Below are 13,009 nucleotides of genomic sequence, written 5' to 3'. Positions count from 1 at the left end.
TCAAGGAAAAACAAAGTCCACTTGCCTTTTGAAAAAGCATCTTTGGGACAAGCATGACCTGGATGACTGATAATCTCCAAATTCATCCTTTGACTAGCAGAAAATACTGTCTTTTCCAAAAGAGGAAAGTTACACATTTCCAAATCAGTCCTTAATATTTGGAATGGTGTTGTATCACTTTCAATTTTTCAATATAATTCTTTTGGTCACCTGCTATGCCCAGTATAACTAATTCCTCAAAGACAGTCAGATTCCAAAGTCTTGCTATATAGGTAATCCTCCACTTATAATAACTGGAACCAGAATTTCCACTACTAAGCAAGGTGTCAGCTTTGGAAGCCATACTAGGCCGAAGGCTTCCATACGCTGCCACAATTCACCACTGTGAGAAAGGAGGGGAGGAGAGTGGTAATGCAAGGGATGATTATACATAACAACATTTTCTTCCTGCCAGTCAAGGTCAGGCTGGGTTCGAATCTGGAGAAGGAGTAGCTGGAGTGATGTTTCGACATGGGGATTGGAGCATGTGACCGGCAGAGGGGTCATGAGGGTGGAGATTTTGGGGTTTGTATTACTGAGGGACGAACCGGAATCCCCAGTTTGGGTTTAATGTCAATGTTCCAGAAAAGCCCTCCTGCAGAAAAGACTCCGAAACCCACATCTTTCAAAGTTCTTTTACTAGCATAGGTAAACTGGCACAGTTGGGTGAAAACCAAAACTGGGGATTCCGGTTCGTCCCTTAGTAATACAAACCCCAAAAATCTCCACCCTCATGGCCTCTCTGCCAGTCACATGCTCCAATCCCCAACCGTCCCATGTCGAAACATCACTCCAGTCACTCTTTCTCCAGATGCGAACCCAGCCTGACCTTGATAATCCAGGGGGAGAACCACTACGAAATTAAAAAAATTCTTGACTCTAGACTATACAGAGGTCGCTTACAATATTTGGTCCACTGGAAAGGGTACCCATTGTCTGAAACTACTTGGGTAAAAAGCTGGGATGTAAATGCTGATGCTTTAGTCAAACAATTTCATGATAAATTCCCTGACAAACCAAAAGGTCCTCGGGGGGGGGGGGGTTAGACGGGGACGTAATGGATATTAGGCCCATTTTTTGCTTTTGTCCGTTTTGTTTTCTAGGATGTTTTCTTCTGCAAGGGGGGGGGGACGCCTGTCAGCTTTGGAAGCCATACTAGGCCGAAGGCTTCCATACGCTGCCACAATTCTCCTCTGTGGGAAAGGAGGGGAGGAGGGTGGTAGTGCAAGGGATGATTAGACATAACATTTTTTTCCTGCCGGTCAAGGTCAGGCTGGGTTCGCATCTGGAGAAGGAGTGGCTGGAGTGATGTTTCGACATGGGACAGTTGGGGATTGGAGCATGTGACTGGCAGAGGGGTCATGAGGGTGGAGATTTTGGGGTTTGTATTACTGGGGGATGAACCGGAATCCCCAGTTTCGGTTTTCACCCAACTGTGCCAGTTTACCTATGCTAGTAAAAGAACTTTGAAAGATGTGAGTTTCGGAGTCTTTTCTGCAGGAGGGGTTTTCTGGAACGTTGACACAAGGTGGTTGTTAAACAAGTTAAGCTAGATTTTACAACCTTTTTTTTGCCATGATTGTTAAGTGAATCATGCAGTCATTAAACAAATCCAGCTTTCCATATTGTCTTTGCTGTTTGGAAGCCAGTTGGGAAGGTCACAAATTGTGACCCCAGATCCCAGAGCGCTGCAACTATTGTAAATGCAGGCCAATTGCCAAGTGCCCAAATTTTGATCATGTGACTGTGGGGATGCCACAACAGTCGTAAATATGAGGATTAGTTATGACTTTCTTTTTTCAGTATCATTGTAACTTGGAAAGGTCACTAAATAAATGGGTGTAAATAAAGGATAAACCTGTGCACATTAGGACTATTCCAGAAAAGCACCAGATACACCCATACCATATGGATCAATGTTCTTGAAAAGTTTTTTCTATGTCCAAAAGAAAAACATCTATCCTTTTGAATACATTCTTAAGGAGTCTAATACACTCTAAATGCAGTTTTTTGATGAAGCAATTTTATTCTCCATTGATGCCATTTTAATATTATTAACGACATGCAACCACTGATAATGGCATTAATGGAGAATCTACATCTTTAGTGTAGAACACCACAAAGGGATAGCAAAGAGATACAGAAATATGTATTGCTACCTAATGGCTGGTTGGGTGTTTGCAGCCCAAATATAGTAACCTAGAACTATTACAATAAACTTTAAGTACTTATCTCTGTTGAAAATAACTAGCTGTGAATTGGTAGATAATCACCATTTATATTTGGCAGACTCAAAGCAAAAATTATTCAATCTAATATAAAGAAGCTGTGCATACCTTTTTTTTTAAAAAAAGTCATTCAACCTGGTGATAATGTGGCGATAATCGGTTAAAGTATGACAAAAAGGGACCACGTGAGCAATTATTAATCCAGGAGAACTGGGTTTGTTAGAGAATCAAAATCACAAAACCAAGTATTATGAAAAATTAAAACTGAAGGCATGTTTCATTGAAGATTTTTTTTTAAATTACTGAGGTCAATGAAATCAACTAAAAGGCCTGCAAAATAATGGCAGAAGAGGAGAAAACTGAAAAAGAGCAATTGTCTATAGGAGAAGCAATAGAAATATTACAAGTAGAGACATAAATAAAATCTTCAGTTACAGTAGAAAAAAATCAGTAACTGCTATTAAAAAGTAGAGTGCCAGGCAGAGCACAGTTAACTACAGCTGTTGAAAGAAATGAGTACTACAGAAATAGTAGTGGTGAGAGATTTAAAAGGAAGGAAGAACTGAAATAATCCTTGGCTTCAACAGAACCATTAACTTCAAGCTTCAAATACAATTATTTCTCAAGAAGGTGTTAACCAATCATATGAAATAGGAAATGAAGAAAGAAGTGAAGCTGCTGGAAAGGAAGGAAGGAAGGAAGGAAGGAAGGAAGGAAGGAAGGAAGAAAGAAAGAAAGAAAGAAAGAAAGAAAGAAAGAAAGAAAGAAAGACGGAAGAGGGTGAAAACACTGAAGGATCAGAATAAAGGATACTTTATTTATATGTCTGTAAAAATGACATTCTTAACAAAAAATACACCAGGCTCAAATTGTTTCATAATATGGCCAGGGAACAACTTTTTTTTAAAGTGATGACTGCATGAAATTCAAGAGGTATGGAGGATAGAGTAATGATGGCATGATGTCACCTTTTCAGTATTAAAATAGTGCATTAACCTTAGCAAATGGTTCAGCCTGCTTGTTTTAGGCTTGATTTCAATAAAGAGCAGAAAACTATCTCACTGCAGTTCAGCAATTTGCAATCAAAGTTCAGTGGTGTAGTTCAATGCGGCCAAATGCAGGTCAGAGGTGACTAATTGCTTGAAGAGATACCTACATAGATATCCCTTCCATCAAAACTTCAAATACTCTTATTAATTGCTATACTTGTTAATCCTTTGGATAGCTTTCCCACAACAACACTGTATCTGTCCAATAAGAAATCTTAAATATAACAAAGCAGTGGAACTCAGATTTAATGTAGATAAAAAAATCTGAATTTAGAAAGTGGTAACACCCAAACCTAAATATTCTGAAATAGTGACGCATCAAAATTAACATGCTAGGCATGCTTCAGGTGACTATAACAGAAGCTCTGCATTTTCACCAGCGTGTAAAACTTTCATCCAAACCTTTAAACATACTATCAATTAGCAACAAGTACTATTTCTGATATATATTGAGGGATTTTGTTTTTACTGATGTTACACAGCTTAGTTTTTTCCTGTTTGCCAATGAGTTTTGATATATTATCTCAAAACAATTTAGTATATTCTCATGGTTTATCAGTGTGTGGATGGCACATCCAGCCATATTTAGATTAAGATAGACTAAAAATTCTTGTCAAGGGAAATTATATCAGACCTAAATAAACTTTTGAACAAACAAAGTGATATTATGCTAGTTACTGCACAACAGACTTTTTAAAAATTGTATAGCTAGCTTAGGAGAGGGTATATTAAAAAAGATTCCATGTATTATCTGAGTTAATATCTAAACAGGAGTGTGTACAATTAAATAATTAAATCTGTAACTGTATACACTTACTTTTAAACCCTACTGAACAAACCTCCAAGCTTCACTTTTTACAACTGCATAGAAAGTCCCAGGGAGTTTTTACCTGACCTTGTTTACATATCTGCTAAATCATAATATGGATTAGGTAAAAGCATGTATCTTTCACAAACAAGGATATTTAATGAAATATTCTGTTGTGCAATCGTGGAGTTCTGGCCAATTCTGAGAAATACAAGCCAAAGTCTATGGTCCATATACTAAATAACTCAAGGAAGAAGCTTTCTATAATACTTCATTAATTCATGGGAGTAACCCAAGAGTACAATCATGTTTGTTTCAAGTTAGGTTGTATTACTTTATAGGAATAAACCTATCAATCTAGAGATAAATCCCATTTAAGTCAGTGCAACTTAATTTCATGTAAACTAATGGATTTTAAACTGTACTGAAGATGAATACTAAACATTTCAGATGACAGAAATACTTTGAGCCTCTGATCATTAAATTCTTTTCCACCCAGTAAGTTTTAATACAGTGCTGGTGACCAGTTTTAAGCTATTATTATATTATTAGTAATAACATTACCTCAAATTCTTTCCCTCTTTCCACCTGTTCTATATTTTGCATATTAAGAGAGTTTCCAGTTAGAAAAATGGCCACCGAGCATGGCAGTCTAAATAGGTCTTGTAAAAATAAAGTTAATTTTGTTAAAGTCCTTCATAAATAATCTCAATAGATACTGGCTTTTATTCCAGGAAAGACTATCACAGTTCACAAGTTAAGGGAAAAAAATCACATTCCTGTCTCTGTCAAATAATCATATTACCAAGAATGTTATAAATATTCATGCAGCAGAGGTTTTATTGCCATAAATTTGAATGCAAATTTCATATTGCCATAAAGTTGAATGCAAACATACTCTGCTTTTACTGATGTTTCACATGCAGTATTTTTTTTTATCTAAAGTGCACCTAACACAAACTGCTCAGACATGAAGAATAACTGCATAACACTGTGCAACTATAATCTTTTGTTTTTCCTAAACTTCAGGGTATTGTTTTTTTAGAAGAAGATGAGCAGATGAATGTCAGAAAAGTATTTTAAATCACAGACCAACAGTTCAAACATAACATCCTTGAAAAGTAGCCTCGCTTTGGCAAAAAAACAAACAAACAAACTTAGGGCAAAGAAAAGAGAAACATCCACTTTCTAATTAAGAGTTTACAGTGCAATGCAATTAGTCTTAAAAATAGCTCTAGGACTTTATAAACAACTGAATGGCAAGGCTGTCTTATATGTGATTTAGGATGATTTGAAAGGATCTCTGCAAAAAAAGAGAGAGAGAGAGAGAGAGAGAGAGAGAACCCCCCATGACCTACTTCTTTTAATCACTTAGAGACGACAGGAACTAAAACAAACGTTTCCAATGAGAAAACGAAAGTAAAGCAAGGAGGGGGGGGGAAAGGCAAAAAAGGAAGAGCAAACTTACTTTTCATAAACAAACTCCTCATCCGTACAGAAATAGTGCGTGTTGACGGTGCTTTTGGGTCTGTTCCGCAAAGTAGCAAAATAAAGTCGGTCTGAAATACGGGGGTGGGGAGGGAGACGACAAAAAAAAAAAAAAACAGAAAGAAAGAAAAAACACAGGCGATGAGCTGCTGAAGGATCCGGTCTTTCCAGACCAGTTGATCGCTCGCTCTTCACTTCTCAGCTCCGAGCGTCATTATTAAAGCCACCAACCGGCCATTGTAACCACAACGGGAAGCTTTCGGGCTCCATTTCATCGCAGGCACCAAAACACCTCAGGGATCATCGTCCTCGAGGAAAGCGCTCGGGGTCAGGCTATCCGAGGGCGTCGGAAAGCCTCACTTCCCTCCTGATCCGAGATATTGGGCGGGGGGGGGGGCTTCGTGCTTAACCAGCTCGGCCACCCCACTCTTTTTTTTCCCCGCGCCTCTTAACACTTTTTCCCCCCACCCCACCCCACCCCCCAAAGTTTACGCGATTCCGGGGATCACCTATCTAACCCGACTGATCCCTTTGGGACGGCTTTCTTGGAGCCCCCATCCCCGGCCAGGCAGGTGCTTGCAAAGCACACGAAATCAACAGCTGGGGCGGGAGAGTGAAAGTTACGCGCCCCGCCGCCGCCGCCACCACCACCACCCCGGCTTCTCCCGCGCTCACCTTTGAGCAACTCGGAGGCGCCCAGCAGCTGCTCCGAGCCCAAAGGCGGGCTGGGTTCCATCCTAAAGAGGGCGCGGAGGTGCGCAGACGCGCGGGACGACGTCTCGGTACTCATGAGCGCCCCTCGGAACGGCGAGCTCTCCGGTGGCGGTGGCGGCGGCGGCAGGAGCAGCAGCAGCAGCGATGGCAAGAGCCCCGCCGCCCAACCGGATTCACAAAAAGCGGCGCCAGCAGCAACGGGACATGCTCGGGGAAGGGAGAGCCGGAGCCGGCTGCCCGGGGTTGCGCTCCAGCCGCCGCCGCCGCTTCTGCTGCTGCTGCTGCAGCAGCCACCAGAGACTCCTTCCCCGCCGCCGCCCGCATGGGATGGGGAGTGAGCACGCGAAAGGAGGAAAAGGAAAGGGCGACGGCTCCGGGACCCAGCGACCCGCGGGAGTGGCGGAGGAACCGGCCGGAGGGTGGGGTGGAAAGGATTTCTTCGCCTCCGTCCCGCCCTCCGGCGGCTTAAAGGGGCAGGACCCGGTTTCCAGGCAGCCGGCGCTGCGGTGGCAACCACGTTACCACGGGCTTTGTTACATACGCACCTGGGCTCGGGCCGAGAAGCGACGCCTCCGAAGGGCTGTCCCCCGGATGGCACCTGAGGCAGCCTCACTTCGCCTCCTCGGCCCCGCCAGGTTGCGAAAGAAGAGCAGCTCGATTCTCCCCTCTCGCTTTCCTCAGCCTCCGCGCTATTGGGGTTGGGTGGGTTTAATAAACCAGCGCCTTGTGCCAGAATTGATAGGAAAGAAAAGGCTGAAATGTTTTTAATTTACTTACCTCTCGCCCCCCCCATGCAAAAGATCACTTGGAGTTAAGTAAGACCTTTAATGATATTTGCTTCAAAATGCTGGAGAAACTTAGCAACTCGATTGCCCTACCTTTCGAGGCAGGCTTGGCATTTAACTCGTTCTAGTCCATCTCAGTAACAGATGAAGTGTCTTCAGGCCACGGGCAAACTATTGATTTAGGTTTAAGGACTGGATTCTGAAACATTTTGCTAAAATGGCATATCTGCCAAATCAAGGAACAAAACCATGCCCCCAAACAATTTTGTCCGGTTAAGTTTTGTTCTGTTCTTGGTTATTATCTGTGAGTTTGTATTTTATTCCTTGAATGAAAAAAATGGGGAAAAAATGTCAAGTTACTTAGACTAATATACTAATGTGACATATCGTGATCTTGTTCACACATCATGATCAGTTCTAAACTATGGTTTATAGATCACAACTGCTGTGTTCATACAGTAGGCTAAGTCAAAAACAAATCATAGATTAGTTGATTGAACCAAACCATTATGTCCCTTGATTTATAGTTTATAACAAAATGATGCCCCTTTGCCTTAGTACATGTTCATACCTAAGTCTTATTCAACTGTAGGCAAATGAAAGATTATTTCACTGCTTGATACATGGAAAAGAGAAAGTCACCATGAAGTTTTAAGATACATTAACTTGCTGTCAGGAATATTTCCAATATCCCAGAAAGAAGACATGATTTTGTTAATTTGTTTAAGCAAATAGTTAAAGTTCATTCAAGTGTCTTGAAATGGATTCTTCTACACATAGCTCACATTCTTATTTAACTGATGATACTTCTATTAACATTAACCCATAGTGAAAATAACAGCAACTGATTGTGTTATCACAATCAACACATTACACTGGAGTAAAGTTAGGTCCCATGCCTCGCATCACTAGAATTATTGTATGAAAAAAGACGAACAAGATAAGCTTCAGTTTCAGAAATCTTCAAGTAGAATGACTCTTGGATTTATTTGGGCAGCAGACACTTCAAAAATGATTTGGAAAAAAGTATTGTTGACTTTTTAAAAGCACCAAACTTCTCTCTCCCATTCATTAAGGAAGGCTGTCTGTTTTTAGATTTCTGAATTAGCCTTTTAAAAAGCATCTTTTTCAAGCTAATGTAAAAATGTAAAAAAAAAGCCCCTTTTCCTGATTTTAAAAAGTTGCTTTTTAAAATCAGTCCCCAGTACTTTTCAGTACTGGGGACTGATAGAGAATTAAAAAGGGGAAGAATAGTGGAAAGGAAGAAGGGAAATAAGGTATATATTAGTAGATATAAGAGAATTGTATTAATACTAATTGTAAATGTGAGAAGCGAATATTGTTTATTGTAAAACAGAACAACAGATGAAATATGAAATGTCAGTTTGGTTTAATTATGAAAATAATTGAAATCAAGAGACAAAATTGAAATGACAAAAAGTGTGATGGGGATTTTGAAAAAACATGTTGTAAATCAGGGGTCTTCAACCTTTTGGAACTTAGGGACCACTAAATCCATAATTTTAAATCCCATGGACCACTAATATGATTTGCCTAATGACCAGCTGGGTGGGCATGGCCAGGTGGTCATGTGACTGGGTGGGTGTGGCCAACTTGATGTCACTCACATCGAGGGGCACCTCGCCAGCCTCTACTTACCCCTCCCCTACCAGCCACTCCTCACCTTCCTGCCCAGGCTCCTTAGGCCCACAACAGGAAGCAGTTGTTGGAACTAAGCAGCCACCATGAGAAAGAGTTGGCCAAACAGCTGGCTCAGTTCAAATTGGATCTGGCTGAGAAGGAGGCTCAGCAGAAGTACTTCACTCAGGACTACAAGCATAGGCTTTCCAAGCAGAGGGAAGACCTGCGGGAGTGAAAGGCCATGGGGTCGCGATGGGTCAGACACGACTTGGCAACTAACAACAACAACAACAACAACAACAATGTAGTTGCACAATATACATTGCACAATACACTATTGTTTAAATAAAAACCAAACGTGCTACAAGAAGCAATGGGTGGAAACTAATCAAGGAGAGAACCAACCTAGAACTAAGGAGAAATTTCCTGGCAGTTAGAACAATCAATCAGTGGAACAACTTGCCTGCAGAAGTTGTAAAAGCTCCAACACTGCAAGTTTTTAAGAAGAGATTGGATAACCATTTGTCTGAAATGGTATAGGGCAGTGATGGTTAACCTTTTTGGTGCCGAGTGCCCAAAGCACACGCGCAAATGCATGCGCGTGTGCCCCAATCCTCAAAATGCAGTGCAAGCACCCCCTGTGCATGCATCCTGCCCCCAATCGTGTGTGCATTCACTGTGCATGCTCCCACCCCATGTATGCACCCCCCAGCCCCTGTTTTGGCTTCCAGGTTGGTTCTCCTGCATTTATGCTGCCTGTGCCTTCCCCAATCTATAATTGGGGAATAATCTATATTCCCGGGTTACTTACGGGACCGCCTGCTGCTACCGGCGACCTCCCATCGACCAGTGCGCTCCCATAGGGAGGTTCTCCTCAGGGTGCCGTCGGCCAGTCAATGTCGGCTGGCGGCGCCCAGGGGGAGGGCCTTCTCTGTGGGGGCACCAACCCTCTGGAACAAGTTACCACCAGGTATCCGTCAACTCCCTGATCTTTGGACCTTTCGACGCGAGCTGAAAACATTTTTGTTTCACCGTGCAGGACTGGCCTAGTGGGGTTTTAATAAGGGGTTTTATTGGTTTTAAGTTCTTCAACCAACTCTAAATTTTCCTTTTAAACTGGTCCTAAAAATTGTACTAACTGTCTTTACTTTGGCTGTAAACCGCCCTGAGTCCTTTGGGAGAAGGGCGGTATAGAAATTGAAACAATAAATAAATAAATAAATAAGGTTTCCTGTGTAAGCAGGGGGTTGGACTAGAAGACCTCCAGGGTCTCTTCCAACTCTGTTATTCTATTCTACATTACATCATAGCATGTTGTATGAACCAACCATCACATTACATTACACTATAAGGTGTTTTTTTTAGAATTAGCATGTTATATGAACATGGCCACTGTAATTTATTGACTGTACTTATAGTGCAAGGGCCACAATGGTGTTTAAAATAATTCAAAGCCATATCTGACTAAGAACATTTTAAAAATAAAAGGTGAAAAAAGAGCTTTGTTTTATTTTATGGAAGCTTAAAACATTACAATTTCATAATGCTACTTGCACATGTGAGGAGGAGATAGAATTGGAGGATTTGAGGGCTACAGTGGCTACACAGGCTATGTCAATGGGCTGGAATTTTTCACCCCTGCTTTCAAACCACTAGGCACTATTAATAGAGTAACAAGTAACAGAGATGGTGACACACACTAACAGTCATTGGGGCGTTCTCTGATGTCAAATCCATTAAGATGTGGTTGGTATAGATCAGGGGTATCAAAATGGCGGCCCATGGGTATGATGGTTCATGCGCAGGTCACACCCACCCCAGCTCCACGAAGGGAAAAAACATCGTGATACGTCACGTAATGGCGATGTAACGCTACAAGTTTGACATCGTAGTATAGATTATTAGTTCCCAAACATTACATATGACAAGAGTTCTTTCAGAAATGCACATAGAAGAAACTAAAATTACTAAAATTATGGTAGCTTATGTAAATCCATCATATCTGGTGACATTTATGAAAGGTCTTTGAAGTGCTATGGCATCTTTTTTTCTTGAGCTTGAGCAGAGTCTTTTTCCATGAACTGAAAAGAGGTGCTGCCCTCACACAAAACTAAAGCACCTCTTCAAATAATTTGTGAAGCTCGAGTATCAGGGCCCTATTTTTATATGCCATGATGCTGCTTTCCATTCCTTTCCATAATTTGTGCTGCACGAGGAGTATGTTTTCTTTAATTAGTATTGAATAATATCTGATCCACGGCTTATAATTATTTTATGTGGGTTGCAAGACTGGGCAGCACAATTTTTAAAAGGGAGGTTTTCAGTACACACAAAGCACTTGTCTGCAACTCTTTAAAACAATTGCATATTTTCCTGTAAGAATTGTATGTGTTACTGATAGATGCCATGTTTACACCTCTGCACACTGCAACGCGTTAGCACATTACAAAGCTACCTAGAGCCACTATATCAGTGAAATGGGCAGCATACAAATTTAAATTAATTAATAAATAAGCATTATCACTCCATTCATAAATATGGGAAACTCTAGCTTTCTTTTTTGTGTCCCATAAATTAAATAAAGTCATAAACAGGCAACCAACCTATATTTTTGGATTCCAAGCATTCAAATTGATCGTGTGCAGGATGGTTTAAAAGTAAACACTTATGAACTGAGTGAAATTGAATTTCATGTAAAATTGCATAGCATGCCTTTTGACTATTTCAAATTAACATCTTGCACATAAATTCATGAATGGTACCAAGGATGTAACCACTGTTATGGTAGTTACATGTGATAAATATATATATACAACCTTTTGAAGTTAGGGATATGGTACTATGATCTTACGATTATTACTAACTTCTCAGACGTTACTTTTTTCCATTTTTTAATGAAGATCTAAATGGAATAATAGCAATAATATTTCTCTTACAATACAAACCTTGGAAAGTATTTTTAACCCATAGTATAGGAAAATACTGTATTCTGGGTGCTATCTCCAAGGAAAACCTGAGGAACCTAGCAGATTAAAAGTTAAAATTATAAGAACTTTTCAAGAACTTACTTATTTTTTCCCTTAGGCCTTCCAGATACCCAATGTCTTCACAATGTCAGTTACAAACTGACTAGCATAAGCACTAAGAATACTGATCAGGCATAAGAATCTAGATTCTGTGGCATCTGATTGGTCTGTTGTTACTCTGGTTCAGGTCAAACATCGTTCTTTCTTAGAGTAATAATTTAGATGACTAAAACTGTCAGTAATATTCTTAATCTGAATGTATCAATGAGTCCACATTATGGAGAAGACAGTGGAAATGAATGGTTACAAGGGCATTTTCCTCAGAAAACAAATATATATATATATATATATATATATATTTGTTTTCTGAGGTTTTCACGGGTGTTTGTATATAGGTCTTTGGTTGTTCGGGTTTTCTCCGTGTAAAATTGGAAGTGTCTTGGCGACGTTTTTAAGTCTCATTCGTCATCTTCAGGCTTCAGCTTCGTGCTTCTGGGAGCAATGTGTGATCGCAGCTATTTCTTCCTTTTAACTGCTAGTGGGGGTTTGAACTGATTGGGTGGGAGCTTGGCTGTGCTCTGATTGGCTGGGGGTTTTTCTGTGCTCTGATTGGCTGGGGGGGTGTAAAGAAATAGCTGCGATCACACATTGCTCCCAGAAGCACGCTGAAGCCTGAAGATGACGAATGAGACTATATATATATATATATATATATATATATATATTCTGTCAACTGACCAAACATCAGTCTGGCTTTTGAAGAATAGAGAAGAAATACAACCTTTTGAAGTTAGGGATATGGTACTATGATCTTACGATTATTACTAACTTCTCAGACGTTACTTTTTTCCATTTTTAATGAAGATCTAAATGGAATAATAGCAATAATATTTCTCTTACAATACAAACCTTGGAAAGTATTTTTAACCCATAGTATAGGAAAATACTGTATTCTGGGTGCTATCTCCAAGGAAAACCTGAGGAACCTAGCAGATTAAAAGTTAAAATTATAAGAACTTTTCAAGAACTTACTTATTTTTTCCCTTAGGCCTTCCAGATACCCAATGTCTTCACAATGTCAGTTACAAACTGACTAGCATAAGCACTAAGAATACTGATCAGGCATAAGAATCTAGATTCTGTGGCATCTGATTGGTCTGTTGTTACTCTGGTTCAGGTCAAACATCGTTCTTTCTTAGAGTAATAATTTAGATGACTAAAACTGTCAGTA

At 40.3% G+C, this 13,009-nt stretch overlaps 1 protein-coding gene across 1 annotated transcript in view; it reads right to left on the bottom strand.

Annotated features, from left to right (window-relative positions):
* Nucleotides 1–6,833, bottom strand: part of CDC14A (cell division cycle 14A) — a 61,893-nt gene extending 55,060 nt beyond the window's left edge. The window contains exons 1-2 of the mRNA XM_058175903.1: nt 6,288–6,833; nt 5,593–5,683 (exon numbers count right to left, since the gene is read on the bottom strand). Coding sequence (XP_058031886.1) covers nt 5,593–5,683; nt 6,288–6,402 — 206 coding nt within the window. The 5' untranslated portion in view covers nt 6,403–6,833. The remainder of the gene's footprint in view (nt 1–5,592; nt 5,684–6,287) is intronic.
* Between the last annotated feature and the right edge of the window lie 6,176 nt (nt 6,834–13,009).

The sequence above is a fragment of the Ahaetulla prasina genome, chromosome 3 (genome assembly GCF_028640845.1).
Source record: "Ahaetulla prasina isolate Xishuangbanna chromosome 3, ASM2864084v1, whole genome shotgun sequence".
In the NCBI taxonomy this organism is placed as follows: Eukaryota; Metazoa; Chordata; class Lepidosauria; order Squamata; family Colubridae; genus Ahaetulla; species Ahaetulla prasina.
This window is presented reverse-complemented; position numbering and strand designations above follow the sequence as displayed.